This window comes from Sarcophilus harrisii, chromosome 5 (assembly GCF_902635505.1).
Source record: "Sarcophilus harrisii chromosome 5, mSarHar1.11, whole genome shotgun sequence".
Lineage (NCBI taxonomy): Eukaryota > Metazoa > Chordata > Mammalia > Dasyuromorphia > Dasyuridae > Sarcophilus > Sarcophilus harrisii.
In genome coordinates this window covers 229,692,036-229,713,625 of record NC_045430.1, presented here as the reverse complement: position 1 = coordinate 229,713,625, position 21,590 = coordinate 229,692,036, and the positions used below count along the sequence as shown (strand labels likewise).

The 21,590-nt window shown below is 38.6% G+C and overlaps 1 protein-coding gene across 12 annotated transcripts in view; it reads left to right on the top strand.

Annotated features, from left to right (window-relative positions):
• KIAA1217 (KIAA1217 ortholog) overlaps positions 1–21,590 on the top strand; it is a 563,370-nt gene that overhangs the window by 516,575 nt on the left and 25,205 nt on the right. For all 12 annotated transcript variants that reach the window (XM_031937971.1, XM_031937975.1, XM_031937969.1 and 9 more), the window contains 2 exons: positions 940–1,100; positions 15,995–16,170. In XM_031937971.1, the coding sequence (XP_031793831.1) occupies positions 940–1,100; positions 15,995–16,170 (337 nt within the window). The remainder of the gene's footprint in view (positions 1–939; positions 1,101–15,994; positions 16,171–21,590) is intronic.

Sequence of the window (21,590 nt, the reverse complement as noted above, 5' to 3'; positions counted from 1 at the left end):
AAACATACATGTATATAGGTAGATATAGACATAGATATAGATAATGCACATATATGTATGCGTGTGTGTATATGTACATGTATAGAGATAGACATAGATACATGTATATACACATTATATATACATATGTATGTATATGTGTGTGTATATGCATATATAGAGAGAGTTTGTTAGGTATCAGAGTTTTTATTATTACGATTTTGTTTAAATATGGCAGGTAGAGAGGCAGTTTGGAAGTTACAAATGTCTAAGTAATTAGCCCCACCTTCAATAATATTATTGTCTGTTTGACCTTGGGCTTAATTTAACCTTGCAGGGATGTAGGCAACTTTTTAGACCATAAGCTAGAGGGTATAAACTCCAGGGTATACAAGCAATGCAGGAGGTTATATACATACATACATTTATATAGGTAGATATAGATAGTACACACACATGTGTGTATGTGTGTGTATATATGTATGTGTATAGAGATAGACATAGATACATGTATACATACATTATATATACATATGTAGAGAGGATATAGACCTGCATGGTTACTCACCTCAGGAAGTCCCTTTACTGATGAAATGACAGATTCAATTCCTGTTCCTTCATTTTGTAAGACATATTTGTGGAATTACTTATACCCCCTACATTGGATGTGGGATTATAGATTTATCTCTAAAAGGAACCTTTTAGGGAAAGTACCCTTCATTTTATAGATGAGCAAATTTAGCCCCAACATCACACAGCTGGCAAATGGCAAAACCAAACTTTGAACCCAGGGTTGCTTTTCAAATGAATTAATGAATGACCAAGCATTTATTAAACCCTTATTGTGTGCCAGTGCTCTTTTCATTGCTCCTTTCATCTCCCTGTGCCAGGAAGGGGAGTGATGCAACTGGATTTTTATTCTCTGACATACTAAGCCATCTCTGGTGCTCTTTTTTTCAGGAACCCCTCATGTTTCTGGGGGGAAGATCTCTCAGGAGTCCGGTGTACTCTTCAGTCAGCCACCACCAGCTGGCTCAACAGCAATCCAAATGAGCCTGTATGACATGAGGCGAAATGTGTCGGAACTACGGCTCCAGCTCCGTCAGATGCGGGAACTGCAGGTATGAGTTCTAAGGTGACTGAGTCATGGGCTTCTTATTGTTGTTCCCAGGGACCTCACAGTGATGTCTTGACTTGTGTGTGAAGTGGATTTCAGTGAGACAGAGCTGCACAAAGTCGTCAGCCTCAGTCTCTCTTCCTGAGTTATCCAGTTGAAGCCTTTCTCTTTTCTACCATGTCATCTCTCTTTCATCCTGCCCATCTTGGGTTTTTTGTTCTTGTTTTTGTTTTTTTTAGTCTTTCATTTTTCTCTTATGGGAAATTCAAAAGACACAAACAGAATAAGCTTAGCTGATGGAGAAAATGTGGCCTTTAAGTTTGACTGGATTGTGTGAGATAGGCAGGAATATCTCATCAGCAAGTCTTTAAAATGGAATTTGTTTAGGAGAGCCTATATAAGAAGGCTTAAGCGCTCAGCACTGATGTAGCTCTTTCTGAATACTTTGGAGAGTGTGGAAGGCTGAAAAGCCAATGGGCAACCAAAAACTTTTGGTCCGTGATTCTCTGTCAGTTTGTCCTAGCTATTTAGAGGGCTGTTTGGGGATCCATGTGGCCCCTGTAAGAAAAGATGAATATGAAGAGTTCAGAGAAACGTGGGAATCTTGGCCGATGCCACACAAAGTGAGCAGAACAGAGTCATTGGTATGAGCAAAGTCCACATATGGCACAAGCCCTTTGAATATGCAAAGGCTGCTGGAAGAAAAACTTGCATCAGGATCAAAGGAAGCTATTGCACTAGTCTAAGCAAGTGGTGATGAGGGCGGGACCTAAAGTTGTTCCTTTGGAAATAGATAAGAAAGTAATATATCCCTTTTCTCTTTCCATTGATAGAGGCTCTCTGAGCAACAACAGTTAATTCCACCTTTCTTGGTCAGCAATTCTCATGGATTTAATCCTTGAGAATCATACTTTCAGGGCCTTGCTAAATAGTATGGACATTTTAATGTAGGAGAGATTGTACATTTCTAGTTCCTCTAATTAAAAACTTTCACATTATAAATCAATGAAAATAAAAAGATAGTTATCTTAAATCAACCAATGTGCTTGGTGGTTGACTGGAAATTATGTAGATATGGCATTAGACAAGACTGGACACTGATAGGTTCTGGCCTAGACCTGCCCTAGAATTCACAATAATTTTGTTGTTTCTGTCATTTGGTCTCATGTCAGAGGCTTTTTGTGACCCTCTGAATCATAGCATTTTGGGTCCTTCTATACTCTCTATTTTTCAAAGATTGTCCGAGTTCATGTTCTTTGCTTCCATGATGTTCTCTATCCCTCTCTTCTTATGTTTTCCTCCTTTCCTCTTACCTTCATTCTTTCCTATCCATCAAGGTCTTTTCATTATATGGCCAAAGTATTTAAGCTTCAACTTCAGCATTTGACCTTTCGGTGAATAGTCTGAATTAATTTCTTGAAGAATTGACCTCGTTATTAGACCTCGTGGCTGTCCAAGAAACTCAGAAGTCTTCTTTAGCACCCCAATTTGAAAGCATCCATTCATTGGCATTCAGTGCGCCTTATAGTTTAGCCTTCACAGCCAGACACCATGGCTGAAAAAGTCATAGCTTTGATTACATGGACCTTTGTCAACGAGGTGTTGTCTCTGCTGTTTAGTCTAGCTCCCGTTTATATAGCGCCCAAAGGTTTGCAAAATTCTTTAAGGGTGCCATCTCATCCAATTCTCCCAATAACCTTGTAGGGAGGTGCTATTACCACACTCACTTTAGAGATGAGGAAGCCAATCAATTTCTGCTGTGATCAAGTGACTTGCCTAGAATGCAGGTAGAATTTGAACTCTCAGCTTCCTCATTTCAGGTCCAGCATGCTGGTAAGGACACCACAAGGGGGTCAAGTCTCTAGAGCATCACCTCCCTGAGTTATGAATTTGGGAGTCTGACCTGATTTCAGATATCACTTTTGGCTTTAAATCTGCAATCTTATGAAGAATAATCCTCTGTGGCACACGCAATTGTCTTTCTGGCTAGTAAAGTATCTATATCTTAAGATAATATCTAAGAGTAAAAAACAGGCTCTAGATTCAGAAAAACTGAGAGGATGCTTCCTCCCGTTTAGTTTTTTGCATATTACTTAATCCCCCAGGTCTCAGTTTCCTCCTTTGTAAAATGAAAGAGTTGGACTACAATGCTTCTGAGGTCCCTGGCAGCTCAAAGTCTGGATTGTATTTTTCTGCCTTCATTAACCCAAAAGATTCATCACTTCATTGGGTTTAGCTTATCTTCTAGACTGAGTTTGTTGCATCAGTCCAACATTTTTTTCAGATGGTTTAATTGTATATGAGGGAGAATATTTCTCTTGGTCCTCTAAGCCAGATGAGCCAGAGTTGGGGAGATGAGTTAGACAAAAAGTGAATAAAAGCATTGTCCTCCATCTCCTACAACTCTCCTACTCAGTGGATACAAAACAGCACTTCAGGGCGAGCACGACTGTTTAATCTCTGGCACCATGTTTATTTTGAAAATCTGCAGTCATCTCAAAGAAACAGTTTGTGAATAACACTAGCTAGAAGACTATAGTCTCGTAAAAAAAAGAAAAGGGTAATTGGGCTGTGGAGACTTAGGGAGGTACGGCCAGTGTTTTTCTTTCCCTTGCCCTCCCTCAGTCAATACACATTGATTAAGTGTTGACTCTGTCCTAGGTGTTGGTGATATAAAGACAGAAAAGAAATATTTCCTGCCCATAATGGGCTTGTATCCTATTGGCAGTGAGGAAAATAGCTATTTACAAAATAATAGATCAAGGATTTCATTGGTATAGCAAACTCTGGTGCCAGAACTCCTGCTCCCAATGGAGGTCAGCACCTTCTCCGTGACTTACAGTTGTAGAGAGCTGCCCAGACTTCTGAAAGGAATGACTTGACATAACCTATAGGTATCATTTTAATCTAGATCTTTGTGGCTTTGAGCCCACATCTCCATCAACTAAATCATGCTGCCTTTGAGATAGTTTATACAGGCACCTACAATTGTATATGGGTGTATAAAAATATTTGTCTATGTGTTTGAGTGCGCATATATATTTTGTACAAGACATTATGTATGTGTGCATATGCCTGTGTACGGCTGCATATGTGTGTTGCATGGGGGTATATATACACATTAAATATAATATATACTAATTATCATATGTCCTCTATATTCTAAACAGTGCCTCTATGTGTGAACACATATGTATACACCTACTTACATATATTAAATACAATATAAATTTGATGGGGACTTGGTTTTGGCATTAATAGCTGAGAGACTAGGGAAAGGCCGTCTGCAGTTGATGGTTGACTGCCATTGGCATCTGCAGGTCTCGGTGACAGCTCTTACCCAAACAGAGAAGACATGAGAGGTTTAAGCCTTACAAAAAATCAGCTTAAGTGACAGGATCTTGATTCTGTTGGGGCAGCAAATTCTTTCTAATTGCTTTTGCATAAAAGAACTTGTCTCTTTCTCCTCTCTGCTTGTTTCAGTGGCTTCACAGCTTTCAGTTCATTTTGATTCTGGGTGTATTTGTATTTCTCATTCTTTGGAATATGAACTCCATGAAAGCAGGACTTAACGCACAATACCTAACACATCATGGGTACGAAATATACACTTGTTGGTTGTTAATTGAAACAGAGAAGCTAAAGATTTAATTGGAAATTAGGAACCCAGCTTAATTAAACTATCTTATTAGTCTTGAGTAGTAACAAAATCAAGTAGCATTTATTTAATGCTTGACATGGTAGTTTTCTACCATGATGCATCATCTAAAACAAAAACCTCCTACTTTCAGCATCCTCGACTCCAGAAAAAGCTTCCCAAATCCCCAAATGCCTTAGACTAGGACATCTCTGAAGCTGAGAGTGCAAGCATGTAAAGAATACCCACTTTGCAGATAAGAAAACTGAGGCTCAAACAACACAGGGACTGTGCTAGTAAATGAGAAACCAGCTGACTACCTGTCTGCTTACTCTAAAGCCAGTGAGTGTCCTTTCCACTCTTCTCTTTCTAGCTTCTCTTAGGTTTCTAGGTTTGATAACTAATTACCAAAATATATAGTTACATCCAGGAGTTGGACAGAAGCTTTGAAAATCATGTTTGTTTCTGGGCCCGGCAGGGAGAAAGGAGACATTTTGTTTCAGAGTCCTTATAATTTTGGTATTCTTTACCCTCCTTCCTGGTGTCTGGGCTTATAATCTGTTCAATTTATTTCTCCCTGGGACTTCTGTCCTTCCGTTTGGTGCAGCCTATTTAAGACAAAAATAGTTTCAAATAATTAAGCTACCTCAGCACCAATTCTCCTTTAGTAAGTATATAATATGCTAGGAAATGAGAGCCACCCAAATGTAGTGGAAATTCAATGATGTGGCTGTCATTAGTGGTATATGGGGACTCACTAAAATAGCCTTGAAAGTACAGAATGGAATTAGAAATTCAAATACACTCTGAACTATGTTATAAAATGGTGAAACTGCTTGAAATCCTCTGTGCTTGGCAACAGACTACAGTAATTAGATAATTAAATCATAGGAAAATCCCAGGCTTGCAGAGCATATCCTATTTGTAGATGAACATTTCGTTTCCAGAATTGATGGATTATTCTCAGCAACAGAAACTTGATGCAGATGTTGGAGAGGAGAGGGGAGGGGAGATGATAGAATTGGTGGGCAGAGGAGGGCAGCAAAAGGGAGGGAAAAATTGGGGAGGGGAGCCAAGAGCACGAGACAGTGTAATTAGTTTCAACCAAAAGCTGTGTAGGCCAGGGAAGAGGCACTCTGGAGAGAGAGGCCATTAGAACCTGGATCCAGTGATTCCTGGTTGCTCCTGAGCCTGAACAGCTTATTCCTAAGGCTGTATGGTCATATGCCAAGTAAAGGCCTCATTGTTCCTCTCACCAAAAGGAGGAGCATTAACAAATAAAGCATTTTTTTTAGGACAAAAGCACAGGGAATTAGTCCAGCCTTTTCTTCTCTTGTAAAAACAATATGATAGCATTTATAATAGGTATATTCACTATGTAACTCTAATGTATACTAGTTAATAAAAAAATTTAAGAAACATAGGATCCCCAACTTTAAGAAATTTCATATCACTGATTTTCTATCCACCTAACTGGTACCAATGAAAAGGTAACAGATCCTAGATTTTTTTTTCCAGTTCTAGTCTATCTTGAAGACATTCAGTCTTAGGCATGGAATGAACATGGGAGATAGAACACGGGTCTTAAAATGGTGACCATTTATCTAGGCCTTTAAAGTTTGCAAAGTACTTTATGTAAGTTATTCCTTTTTGGTCTTCACAAAAATACTGTGAGGTAAGTGCTAATATCCTCATTTTATTTTTGTGTGCATGTGCCATTATTCTCATTTTAGAGAAGAGGAAACTGAGTCACAGAGGGTTTACATGACTTTCAGGGTTCCTTAGCTAATGAATGTCTGAGGTAGGAATTGAACAGATTTTCCTGGCTCTAAGCACCCCCCCTCTCTTTCTTTCTCTCTCTCTTTCTCGGTTCCCCCACCCTCACCCCCACTCTACCATCTATCTTTCTCTGTATGGTATGAGTATCAAATGTTAAATAACAAATCATTAATTTCCATGATTAATTTTTAGAAATTTTATTTCTTTTATTCTGAATTTATAAAGCAAGCATTTCTGTAATGTAATAAAATAGAAGGAAAAAAGATGATTGTACATGAAACTACAAATCTGTTATTTACAGCTTGCTATTTCTTTTAAATATATAATAAAGTTGTCATGTAACTATTTATATTTTACTGTTTTCTACATCCCTACCTTCCCTGTCCTAGAGGTGGGTGACCATTAAACACAAATGTATGTATTAATGTGATATATTTCTATCAGAATGAGGCACTGTTTTATAGTAAATAGGAGCTGGATTCATACTTACTGGTTGTGTGATCCTGAGTAAATCACTTAACTTGTCATTGATCTAGGCATTTCTAAGTCAGGGGTCATCTATGGGCCCTGAGCTTTTTAAAAAATATATTATTATTTTTAATATAATGAGTTTCTTTCAGATAGTTTATTTTATATCTTATTCTGGGACATGGGGTGCATAGATTTCACCAGATCACCAAGATGTTCCAGGACACAAAAAAGGTTAAGACTCTCTTTTCCAAGACTAATTTGCAGTAACACAGGGATTTTCCTCATCTGGGGATCATTCTTTGTATCAGTGAAATCTTCAGTCCACTTCTATTCCCTAAGGACAAATTTTACCCACTCCCTCACCTCATCCCCATCTTTAGGTCAAACTACACACACTCGCTCACTCTCTCTCTCTCTCTCTCTCTCTCTCTCTCTCTCTCTCTCTCTCTCTCTAACTGAGACAGCTTCTTTGAATTTACTCCTGGGTGGAATTGGACTAAAGAGGAGTTAGACAAGAGAAATGGTTATCTACCAAATGATAGTAGGTATAAGGAAGTACTTGGTTATTTTTCTCCTTTTTTTCATAATCTGCTACCTAGATTCTAAATTCTCTTATTTTTACCTTGTTGAAAGAGTGCAAATGTTGTCGGCATCTTCTCCATTAAGTTCCTTGGGACAAAAGGTCAGAATCCCCTACCTTAGTTACAATTGTACTCTCTATTATAGAACAGAAAACTGAGTGTTAGAGAGAAAAAGACATTTTTATCTCCTGGGTCCACCCCACCAGCTGATATGGTATACATGGCAATTCTCAGAAGGAAAATCCCTAACAGTCCAAGTCACTCCATTGTAAGTAACACAACTAGAATTTGAATCTAGGTCCCCTGACAAGTCTACCTCTTTATCTTAGAATCAGCTTAATCTGAGGCATGTCCTTTCTCCAACATAGCAGATAGAGATGTCTCCTAAAATGGTTTCAGAGACTGAGAAACAGTTCATTTTGTCCCTGGGCTGAGGGGGAAGAGCAGCATTCTAAAGAGAGGAGACTATGAGCTGACTTTGCAAAGCCAGAAAAGATAGGGCCCAGGAAAGAAAGAGCCTACCCTTTCATTTCCTGTACCTTCCATCTCCTGATAAAAGGAAGATGATTTCGCACATACTGTTCCATTGAGACTTTACAGAAACTCATTATCACAAGGAGGATGCAAACTATCAGAGTGAAAAAGAAACATAGACCCAACACAGAGTCCTTGAGTTTAGAATGATGACAACGTGGGTTTGAGTTATGTTTGGAGCTTTTTAGGAGATAATGCCTTAGAATCTCAGTCTGTCTACCTACACCCCCAGGTGGTAGAACGGAAAACGTGCACTCTACCAAGAGTTAGCAAGCAAACAGACCAGGCTACATTGTCCAAGGTTTCCATTTAGCCACCTATGAAGCCACATGTGGCATGCAGTCCTAGAATGACAGAGGGCAAGAGCCGTGAGCTAAATCCCGTGCTTGCATCCCTGGGACAGGCTTTTTTCTGGATATCTACCTAGCAGACAGAAAAGGACTGTCTGCTTCTCTTAGGACTTATTTACTCATATTTACTCAGTCTTAACAAATGAGGAAAGGGAAGGCATTTTCAGAGAGAAAGTAAATGAGTCACTTTTCATATTACAGCAGAGCTATGTAAAGGTTCACAATATTAGAACTGGTAGGAATTTTAGAGGTCATGTAGTTCAACCTAACCCCACTTTAAGCTGGAGGGCCAGCTGCTAGGGCTTTGTATCAGCCTTCCTACATGCTTGGAATGCAGGCTTTCCTCACCTGCACCTTTTGGAGATATTATCTCCCTTCAAGGTTCTGCCAAGGGGTCACCTCCTAGAGGAAACTCTCACTGATATTCAGCTAGTTGTAAATGGTTTCTCCATCAAGTTATAAGGTATTGGTTCATCTGTTTATAACATAGTCTATCCCCACTGCTATTGCACTATTGTTAGTGTTCAAGCTGGAAGAAACCTTAAAAGGCCAATTCTTCTGGGGTTCAGAGAGATGCCCAAGTAGCAGAGGCTAGATTTGAACTTGGGTTCTCTTATTTTAAATCCAGCCCACCCTTCAGAGTCAGGGATGTTTTCATAGTAGATAATATATTAGTACATATTAGGTAGTAGATGCTTAGTTTGTTAAATTGAATTGTTGCCTAAGATTTAATTGATTAAACCACTCATTTTAGTGATGATGAAACAATCTCAGAAAGGTTAGATGATCACAGTTATCTATTTAAAGCTGGAAGAGATTTTAGAGGAAAGTATCTTGTAATTGGGCAACTGGGTGAATTGACTGGATAGTGGATATTGTGTGGGCCGGTCAGTAATATCTGAGTTCAAATGTTGACATGAACACTTATTAGCTGTATGACTGGTCATTTGTGCCTCAAATGCCTCACCTCACCTGTAAAATCATCTCATGATAATAATACCTATCTCACAAGGTTGTTTTGAGAATCTCATGAGATAATATATGGAAAGCCCCTGAAAACATTCAAGAAGTATATAAATGTTAGTGGTTACTGTTAAGTGACTTGTGCACAATCCAAGAGGAAATCATTGTCAGAGGTTATGTTGTAATCCTAGCTTCTCTGAATCTAGCTACACCATATTGCCTTATAATACCATGTAAGCACCTTAAAGTTTTTGCATTTCTTCAAAGCAAATCCCCTTCTCTGCTTATAAAGTTTGGGGACTAATGAAAGTGGTGCATTTTCTTTTATCCAGCAGAAATAATGAATAAAGCTTATGGGTTCAAATTCTAAATCCCTGGCCAGATGAAAACACTATTCCTTCACGCTAGTACTGGAGCTAAATCCTAGGACTTGAAAGGAGAGAGGCCTTCAGATAGCTGACCCCAGCCCCATTCCCCACATTCCTACACTCTTGTATTCTTCACTACATGGTCATGGGGGAGTACAACAAAGTAAAATCATAAGATGTTGGAGCTAGAAGAAATCTTAGAGATCATCTTATTTAAATCTTTTATTTTACAGATTCGAAAATTTAGGACCAGAGAGAAATGACTTATCCAAAGTCATATAATTAGTCACTGTACCTAGATCTCTATATTGTAACAACGTCCATTGTCCTCACTGTGCTGCTCTATATCAACAGGTTGGCAGCCCGAGTTTTAAGACTCAGACCCTGGGGGAAGGCCCATTACTTGTCAGGCTATGTCCCTGTCTATTAGTGATCTTTGTTATACCTTTGTGACCCCTTGACAAAAATCCCATCAGAGGTGTAGGCTATCTTGGAGAGATCAAAAATTTGGATTTAGATCAGCAACAAATCAAATTTTTTTTAATGCTTCAGAAGTAGACATACCTATACATACTCATGTATAAATTATTCAAGTCAGTTTCAAGAATTTCATGAAAGAAAAATAAAAGCAACTGAAGCAATTAAAAAACCCTAATAGGATTAGAAATGCATATAATCCAATTTACATAAAGATTATAAAATAAAGCTCCTTTGTGGAGACCTCTTTTTCCTTTTGTATTTGTATTCTCAGTGTCTTTACACAGCATAGGCTTTGTGAACCTGAGCAAGTCATTTAACTAACCTCTCTCTCCCTCAGAGAGAGGTTACCTCTCTCTGTAAAGTATAGGAAATGGTCACACCTACTCCACAGGGTTGTTATCCAAGTCCTGAGTTTAGCACTACTGGATTTATTGAGCCAATGAATTAGTAAACATTTATTAAGTACTTATTATGTGCCAGGCTATGTGCTAAATACTAGGGATGTAAAAAGAGGCAAAAGACATTTCCTGCCTTCAAAGAGCTTATAGTTTAATGAGGGAGACAACATGCAAACAAATAGATACAAAGCAAACTGTTTTATAAGATAAATAGGAGATAACTTACAGAGGGAAACCACTGGGGTTAAGTGGGGTTGGAAGAAGCTTCTTGTAGAAGCTAGAATTTTCTTTGGGGCTTAAAAGAAGTTGGGGAAGTCAGTGGAATGGAGGAGGGAGAGTGTTCCAGACACAAGGAGCAGCCAAGAGAAAGTGTCCAGAGCCAAGAAATGGAGTGTCTTGTTTGTGGACTAGCCAGGCCAGGTGAATAAGGAGACAAATCAGTCTGGTTAAGCAAAACAAAAACCAAGATCTATGAACAAGAAGGTCCCTCCTATTCCAGTCCAATCTAGTCCTTTCCAACTTCCCAAGCAGGAATTGTAAAAATGCCTAGATGAATAAGGCTTAATTCCAACACAGTCCAACTTTAGAAGCATTTTTCAAAGGAAATTAACTTTAAGGATATTACTAGGAAATGAAGGCTCTTGCTTCTTTAATTCATATGCTCTTCAAAGGCTTCTTATTAAAGACTTTGATAACACACATGCAGCCTCTACTAGCACTCAGCGCTAACCAGACTTTTGCTTCATTTTCTTGATCCTATAGATGCTTCCCCAGTATTTGGCCATATAATACTAATCAGTCCCACTTCCAGTACAGAAAACTGACATCCCCCTTCACTTTTTGAAGATATTCTATGGTATAGAGGCAGATAGATGGCCCAGTGGTGTAGAGCATGGGTCTTACTTGTAGTGAGGAATACTTAGATTTGAATCCTGTTTCAGAAAGTTACTGTGTCATCTGTGTAACCATAGACAAGTTGACTTTTCCTCAGTTTCCTTATCTATAAAATGGGGATTAGCATTTATCTTTTATGGTTGTTTTAAGAATCAAATGGGATATTTGTGCTTGGCAAACCTTAAAACAGATAGATAGGTAGATAGATAAGTAATGTATATATTCTTTATAGATTAAATTTATAAAGTTTCTAGATGATAGCTATTTTTAGCTATTGCTAACCCTTTTTAGAGTCATAGAGTCATATTATCTCGAATTTTGAGACCTTAGAAACTGCCTAATTCAATAAGTAAATTTAGGCTGAGAGAAATTAAATGACTTTTCAAAGTCATAAATGCACTAAATGTCAGCAGCAGGATCTGAACTGAGTCCTCAGAGCCAGCTTTCTTTTCCAGTTACTTTCTTCTGGGGAAGGATGAGATTTAACAGCTGGATAAGCTTCAGGTCCTAGCCTGAAATATATTTTACACTCAGCATAGTGGAGTGTAGAGGGCCTCAGGAGCAGTTTTCAGATGCCACCTCTGTCCCTAGCTGTTCCCTGTGTGAACTTGGGCATGTCATTTAACCCTTCTGGGTTTCAGTTTCCTTCTCTGTGAAATGAGATAGTTGGACTAGGTGACCTCTAAAGTCCTGTCTAAATCAATGCTGGAGAGCTCCTGATAGAACACAAGTGAATATCATGAACCTTCTGCTGCTTCTGTCCCATCACTGACCTTATCGATCATCATCAATAGAAGGATATATGTAAGAATAGGAACTGCTATGTAGGCATCTAACATGAATCAGTGCATCTATATTCCAAAACCAAATACAAATGATTTCTGGATTATTCACCATTAAGGTTTTCCCACACATCTCTTTGCACCCAGGACCATTCCACAAATCTCTCTTTATCACCAGCTCTAAGATGAAATATGGCAGCTGTGAAATGGAATACCAAATAGGAGTAATATCAGAGAGCAAGCAAGACAATAATAGTTAATTGAAATTTCAGGGAAACATTAGACAGGTAGACTATAATGATTGTGTTGGAGGCAGAGTAAATGAATTGACTTGATGGATGAGCTGTCAAAAATCACAAGGCACATGGCAAACACAGAAAGTATGGGCATATATCTACAGAGCAGAGAATTCTATGCAAGTGGCAAAGTACATCTGAAACTTATGTCCCAAAAATGAATGCTGTCATTTTCAGGTTTAATGGGTAATGGCTCAATTCTGAGTTTCTTTTGAAGTCTACTAACCAATCGGCCAGCCAAGACGTCATTATTATGAGCCTTCTTTGTACCAGTCTTCATACTAGGTTCTGGGAATACAGAAGCAAAAAGTAAAACGATCCCTTCCCTTGATAAACTTACATTCTATCAGAGAAACATCATTTGTACATGTACACACACACACACACACACACACACACACACACACACATCTTATAAAAAGTAATTTGAGGATAGAGTGACAGCCCTGAAATCAGGAGGACCTGAGTTCAAATCTGCCTCTTAATACTTCCTAGTACTTATTAGGAAGTATTTAATACTTTCTAAGTACTTCTGACACTTAATGCAAGTCACTTAACTCCAATTGCCTCAGCAACAAAACAAAACATAAACAAAATAATTTGAGGGAAGAAACCCTAACAATTGGGAATTGGAAAGGTCTTTTGTAGAAGACAGGACTTGAACTGTGCTGAGGAGAAAACTAGGATTCTGAAAGGTGGAAGCAAGAAAAGAATGTATTCCCTTAATGAAAGGAAAAGCAAACGAAAGTATCCTAGCTGTACCAGATCTAAAACTATTATAAAACAGCAGTCACCAAAACCATTTGGTATTGGCTAAAAAATAAAGAAGTTGATCAGTGGAATAGATTAGGTTTACAGGACAAAACGGTCAATAACTATAGCAACCTTGTGTTTGACAAACCCAAAGACCGCAGCTTTTGGGATAAGAATTCACTGTTTGACAAAAATTGCTGGGAAAATTGGAAACTTGTATGGCAGAAACTAGGCATGGACCCACACTTAACACTGTACACCAAGATAAGATCAAAATGGGTTCATGATCTATACATAAAGAATGCGATTATAAACAAATTAGAAGAACATAAGATAGTTTACTTCAGATCTCTAGAGGAGGAAGGAATTTGTGACCAAAGAAGAACTAAAGATCATTATTGATCACAAAATAGATCATTTTGATTATATTAAGTTAAAAAGTTTCTGTAAAAACAAAACTAATGCAGAAAAGATTAGAAGAGAAGTAATAAACTGGGAAAACATTTTTACATTAAGAGGTTTTGATAAAGGCCTCATTTCTAAAATATATAGAGAATTATCTCAACTTAATAATAGTTCAAGTCATTCTCCAACTGATAAATGGTCAAAAGATATGAACAGACAATTTTCAGATGAAGAAATTGAAATTATTTATAGTCATATGAAAAAGTGCTCCAAATCACTGTTGATCCAAGAAATGCAAATTAAGACAACTCTGAGATACCACTACACACCTGTCAGATTGGCTAAGATGCCAGGGAAAGATAATGATGAATGTTGGAGGGGATGCAGGAAAACTGGTACACTGATACATTGTTGGTGGAACTATGAACAGATCCAGCCATTCTGGAGAGCAATTTGGAACTATACTCAAAAAGTTGTCAAACTGTGCATACCATTTTATCCAGCAGTGTTTCTATTGGGATTATATCCCAAAGAGATCTTAAAGGAGGGAAAGGGACCTGTATGTGCATGAATGTTTGTGGCAGCCCTCTTTGTGGTGGCTAGAAACTGGAAACTGAGTGGATGCCCATCATTTGGAGAATGGCTGAATAAATTGTGGTATATGAATATTATGGAATATTATTGTTCTGTAAGAAATGACCAATGGGATGATTTCAGAAAGGCTTGGAGAGACTTCCATGAGCTGATGCTGAGTAAAATGAGCAGAACCAGGAAATCTTATACATGTCCACAATAAGATTATTCGATGGTCAATTCTGATGATCAGTAGCATGATTTAGGCCAGTTCCAATTGTTCAGTGATGAAGAGAGCCATCTATACCCAGAGAGAGAATTGTGGGATCTGAATGTGGACAGCAGCATAGCATTCTCACTCTCTCTGTTATTCTCTTGCATTTTGTTTTCTTTCTCAGTTTTTCTTATTCTTTCTTCTTGATTTGATTTTTCTTGTGCAACAAGATAATTGCTTAAATATGTATACATATATTGGATTTAACATATATTTTAACATATTTAACATGTATTGAACTACCTACCATCTAGGGGAGGGGATGGGGAGAAGGAGGGGAAAATGTAGAACAGAGCATTTTGCAAGAATCACTGTTGAAAAATTACCCATGCATATCTTTTGTAAATAAAAAACTTTATTAAAAAAAGAATGCTTTCCCAATATGTCTTATTCAAAGCATGTAAAAAAAGAGATGGAATCCTGCTTGCGAATGCAACAGAGAGCATAGTTTGACTGAATTGTAGAATGTGTCAAGAGGGGTTCTGTGTTATAGGAACAGAAAAGTAGGCTGCAAACACATAGAAAAAGTTCTAAATGCCTTCAGAGGAAGTTGCGTCCAATCCTAGAGACAATGGAAAGCAACTGAATATTTTAGAGCAAGAGGAAACATAGTCCCAGTATTAAACTTAATAGCTATGTAGAGGATGTTGGAAAGTGAGGCAGAAGAAGTAGATGCTAATTTCAGGGAAACCAATTAGGAAAGTATTGCAGTGGTTTTGGAGAGAAGTAATGATAGCCTGAATTAGGGTAATAGTTGGATGAGTAAAGAGAGCAGAGGCAGATTTAAGGGACTCTTTTGAGGTAGAATCCACAAGTCTTTGCAGCTCTAAACTGGCGAGTCTGTAGCTATCTTGAGGGAAGGAGGGGGACAAGGAGAGGGCAATCACAAAATCATAGAGAAACTGGATGGATGAGCTACAAACAGCCTGTGTGAAAATACTGTGACATTATTCACTGTGACATTATTCCCCGCAGTGAACCAGATTCCGCATTCGTTAGCCATGCACGGAAACTGGCACATACACATTTATATTTGCACACGTGTCTACGTACCCATTTGTGTACGTGTGAAGCGGTACCCCTTAAACAAGAGATCTTAGAAAGTATGTATTGTATCCATGTATTGTTGCATGTTGTACATTTGTGGGCACGTAGACACCAGTATATTGACAAATGCTTAAACGCTTTGTACCCGCCAGATTTGGGTTGGAAGGTTCGCAGCCTCTTCCCAGACCCAGAAACTCAATCATCAGCTGCAGCGTGTTTATCTAAACCCACTCCTGAGCACTTGCAGAGCTTCCAGTTGCCAGAGCCGTTAGCCGGGCAGGGAAAATTGAACTTGATTTCTTTTGTGAAACAGCTGCAGAATCAGGAGCTGCTGAGGGCAATGATGAAGAAGGCTGAGCAGGAAATCAATGGCAAAGTGATTGAGACCCTGAAGAGGCTTGAGGATCCCGTGCAGCGGCAGCGACACCTGGTGGAGCAAGAGAGGCAGAAGTACCTTCACGAAGAGGAAAAAATAGTTAAGAAATTATGGTGAGATTTGGTTTGGGGGGTTGGGGAGGGATTGGGCTGAAATAAAGATATAGCCTTTTGACTATTGAAAATTGCTTCCTCCAGCTGGGAGGGGCTTCCCGAACACAGCGTCTGCTTATTTAGCATCCTTCTGAATGGCATTTTGGGGCACCGTGTTGTTTTGTATTCTTTGCCTGCTTAATTGATGTGTTGTCTCCACCTGTAAATGAGATCACTTTAAAGGATCCAATATAAAAGCATCTTAGGGAAAAAGAGAAATGATTATAAGCCAGATCAGATTTTTTTTTTGAAACCAATTTGATGGGAAAATGTTGCCAGCATTTAGTATAATATGGTGGTCGATATAACTGGTGATTTTATTGCCACTGGCAGATCCTTTGCCAGAGTTCAACTCCACACTCAATTAAAAGAAGCAAATAGTAAAGTTGTATATGTGATAAGTGTGGTATTAATAATTAATGCAATTAAAGACCAAATCTAGATGACATTGAATTAGATATATCTTCACAATAAAATCCCCAGGAAAACAATTTAAACAGTGTCTGATCTAAAATGAGGAAAGATGTTTCTTTAAATGTTAAGCGTTTTATCGGCAGACCTCTTTGAAAGCATTTCTCAGACCACACTATTGAAATTTAGCACCGGTTAGTTATGCCTAGTCACCAGGAATACATTTTTTATGTTGATATGTGAGAGGTTCTACCAGGCCATTTATCACAGAGCTATCACACCTTATGTTTTAATGAAGAGTCATTTTTCTGGGTGCTTCTAGCCCTTACACAAGCTGTAATTCTGCCATTTCCTGGGGAGTGTGATTCCTATAATTTGAGATATTAAGAGAATTGCTTTCAAATGGTCCTCATAGTCACTATTCTTTGTGATCTACAGACTAGACTCTTATCACCTTGTCTTTATTTGCTTGATATTTCATATTTCCTTTGATACTAACCTAACATATTTGGATAGAGAATTTTCCTGTGATGGACAGAGCAAAGAAAGGATGAAAATTGGAATTCTTTTTAATGTATTAAAATTATTCATTCAAGTTTTTGTTGAATTATATAGCCCCTTTGTGAAATTATATGCTCCCTAAAATTGATGTAATATTTGTGTGCCTTTGTGAACAGGTAGTAAGGATATTCCAAATTTTAAGCAACTTTTAGAGGGTTTTTGTTTTGTTTTATTTTAAGAATTCACACTTTTCAGAGGATGGTCTTGAGATCAGATCCATAACTTGTCACCCAGAACAAACTATCAAACATGAAATCAAATTAGGAATTAATGATGTAAGAATAATTCAGGAAGTTATTATGGCAAATTCAGTTTAATGAGAGAAGGGATTAATAGAGTGGCATATATATTACTACAAAGAATATTTGATTAAATTTTTGTGTCTGCTAAATTTCAGTGGCCTGGGAGAAAGTTCCAGTCACCTCCCCCTGTGGCTCTCTCTTGATATAGCTCTGTTCATCAGTTCATCATGGTCACAAAGGCAACATGCTTCATCAGAGAAATTTGATCAGAAAAGAAATTTTTTTCAAAATTTGCTTCTTTTGTTTGGCTCAAAATTTGGAATTGGACAGGAGTGATGTTGCTTATTCTTTCCTTGTGCCAATTTGTTTATACCCATCCTCCTCCTCTCTCTAGAAAGGTGAGACTGTATAGATGGGAATGTGGAATGCACTGGCAGACAGGTTTGATTTGACTTTGTTTAGATGTCTGCTGCTGCTGCTGCTGCTGCTGTTGTTGCTACTGCTGTTATGGTGGAGCATTCAATCTAAAGGTCAAGATTAAAAGCAAGTGACTATCATATAAAAACAAAGGACAATCGTGAAACAGTTTTTGAAGTAAAATTGGGCAGCTAGGTGAATCTGCAATAGATAGTGCTGGGTATGAAGTCAGGAAGACTTACTTTCTTGAGTTCAAATCTGGCCTCAGAAACTTAGTAGTTGTTTGCCCCTGGACAAATCAACTGAACCTGTTTGCCTCAGATTCCTCATCTGCAAAATGAGGTGGAAAAAGAAATGACAAGCTACATCAGTATCTTTACCAAGAAAATTCCAAATAAGGTCGTGAAGAGTCAGACTGAAAATAACTGAACAAAAATGATGAAATAAAATTACTCATAAGAGATCATAATGCTGACCTCCAAAGAAAATGAATTATTATAAAATGATTTATCTCACCTCCCTAAACTTTGGCTAACAACTATCCATCTCTATCCATCCCCTTGTCTCCATTTACATGACCACTGCCTTCATTCTGGCCCTCACCCTGTTACCTGTATACCTTGACAGTAACAGTCTGAAGCATTCTTCTGCCTCTAGTCTACCCCCTCTCTAATCCATCCCCGGGGAGCTAAAAATTGGTTATCCTAAAACCTAAGAGTAACCATGTAATTCCCCTAATCAAGTAACCCCTGTGGCTCCCTCTTGATAAAATTTAACCTTCCCTGTTCACCTCTTCAAGCCTTTCACAACCTGGCTCCAGCCTAACCGTCCAGAGTTATTGCATATTATTCTCCTTTATGGTCAGGCTTTATGGTCAAGCTGTCCTGCTTGCTCTTGTTCTAGGACATGAGATTTTATATTCTTCCTCTTTATCTTCAAATGAGCCATAACCTGTCCCTAGAATGTACTTCTCTCTCACATGAACTCCACAGGTTCCCTGGTTTCCTCCAAAGTGTAGTTCAATCCCCACCTTTTATAAGAAGCCTGTGGCAATCTTTTCCTCCCCCCCCCCCCCCTTCCTGCTGCTGGTTCCTGGATATCCTTTTGTATATATCTTATATTTCGTTTTCTACTTACCTGTTGTTTGTCTCCAATAGAGTATAGCCAGGGTAGGGCTTGATTGTTTTTGTCTTTGTGTTCCTTAGTGCCTAAAACAACCCCTGATGTGGAATAATTTAATAGATGCTTATGCACTGAAAGGAGGATAAATATGAGTGGAATGCCTTAGTCCTAGGGGATTACTTCAAAGCCTGACAAACTGAGAGTACCAGTCGTAGCAATATGGGGACACTTCCAGACCTTTGGGGAAAACGCAGGGATGCCATTTTAGTCTACCTGAAACTCGGCCTCTGCCTTCTAGCAGTCGTGTAAGCATTTCCTGCCCCCCCTCCCTAGCCTTCTTTATAGAGTGACTTCCTTCTCACTCATTCAAATGTCAGCCCTTAAGGATAAAGAAAGGTGTCTTGCCTATTTGTGTGTATCCCTAGCACAGAGCCTGGCTGCAGGCCCATAGGAAGCACTTCATAAATACTTTATACATTTACTAATTGGTTGATTGATCAGTCAGGCTCATTTTCCCACCATGACAGATGGTTCAGTTCAATTAAATAAACATTTCTTTAGCACCTACTCATGGGATTTAGAGATGAAAAGTATCTTAGAGATCCTCTTATCAAGCCCCCTTTTACAGATAAGACAAGAGACCCGAGGGGCCGCTAAGTATCAACTTGGAGTCAGGAAGATTCAACTTCCTGAGTTCAAATATGGCCTCAGACACTTAGTAGCTATATGACCTTGAACAAGTCACTTAACCTTGTTTGCCTCAGTTTCCCCTTCTTGTAAAATGAGCTGGAGACAAAGGTAAGCAACTGAGGTTTAGCTATCAAAGTAAATTATTCAAGATCACATAGCTTGTTCATAGCAAAAGTAAGAAATAAATACTCAAATCCACTGCTCTTTATGCATTGTCATGTTCTTTCTCACTAAGAAATGAGGAATAGGATGACAACTGCTTATTAAATATCTCAGAACTAGCATCCATAGTAATCAGGTAGCAATAAAGAAGCTCCGGCATCCTTGATCTCTCAGCAACGAATAGGTTTGCCAGAATTACCTCCCAAGCAGTCACATACTGATTGGTAAAGGCATTTAAAAACTTCATTTCTGAATTTCCAGGGTCTTTTTTTTTAACATTTTTTTTCTTTCAACAAACTTTAATGCCTTATTTGTAACCAGTACATACTATATTAAAAAGTGACACTTTGGGGCACGAGAAAATTGCAGTGTATTTCCGGATGATCCATTGACAACAGCCACGACACAGAAAAGCCAACTGGGAAGTTTATTGGTCTTTAGTGAGCAGAGGTTATGAGACCCAGGAGGCATGTAGGAGAAAAGTGATTAAAACAGGACTCCAGGCAGAGGCAGACAGAGCATCAAATGACGACTCCTTTGAAAATTAATTGCAAATTGGAGAACATTTGGATTTGTAGGTTAAGTCACACACCGTCATGTTCAGATCCACAACTCTGCCACCCAGTTTTGAGATGCTGGCCATCACTCCATCTTGAACATAATTCCATTTGGATCTGAGATGGGAAATTTTTGTAAAGTAAAAGTTCCTAGACCGAGGAGACAAATAAATATAAAGTACAGATAGAGGGAAGCAAGACAAGGGAAGAAGCTGCAAGAAATGGAGGAAAGAGGGATTTCTACATACTTCTTTAGAGGTAGCCACCCTGGGTATATTGGTACATGCCTGAAATCCCAACTACTGAGGAAGGCAAGGCAGGCAGATCTCTTCAGGTCAGAAGTTTGGAGCTGCAATGGGTAGTCATTTTTTAAAAAGGGAAAGGAAAATGAATTATCTCATTTCTTCTTTCCCTCCTTGAAGTGCGGGACTATTGATGTAGTCACAGGACAGATCCTTTATTTTAAAAAATGCTTTTGGAGCAAGGGCAGGACCTTCTGCTTTGGTTTAAAATTGGGATTTTTATCTCCTGAGTCTTCATTGAACATTTCAGTGTCTTCTTAAAAATCTGGAGACAAAAGTAAAGGTGCCATCATACGTATCCTAAGAAGGCTTAAGATCTACAAAGCTCTTTTCATACATCAAATATTATAATTGTTCTGTACTTAGAGAAATTGAAATTCAGGGAAATCCAATATCACCCACATTCACCTTACCAATGTGTTAATTGTTGGTGTTGTCTAGTCATATTTAAACCTATCTGATTCTTCACGATCCCATTTTGGGGTTTTCTTGGTAAAGATATTGGAGTGACTCGCCATTTCCTTCTCTAGCTCATTTGACAGATGAGGAAACTGAGACAGACAGGGGTGACTGACTTGCCCAGAGTCACACAGGTTGTAAGCATCTGAGGTCAGATTTGAATTTATAAAGATGAGCCTTCCCAATTCCAAGTCTGTACACTAAGACACCACCTAGCTGCCCTTCTTTTTACTAGCATCCTCGTTTTACATGACCAACATGAGCAATCTGTAAAATGAACTCACCTACTTAAATGGCTCCCTTCCCTTTTCCTTTTCTTTCCCAATTCCCTTCCCTTCCCGTTCAACCTGATCTCCCTCTAGCTACTGGACCCATCTGGTTCTAGAGGGGAAAGTGGGGCAGCTAACCTTGCCCAGCCCACCCTCACTGAAATTCACTTCTAAGTCATGACATCACCT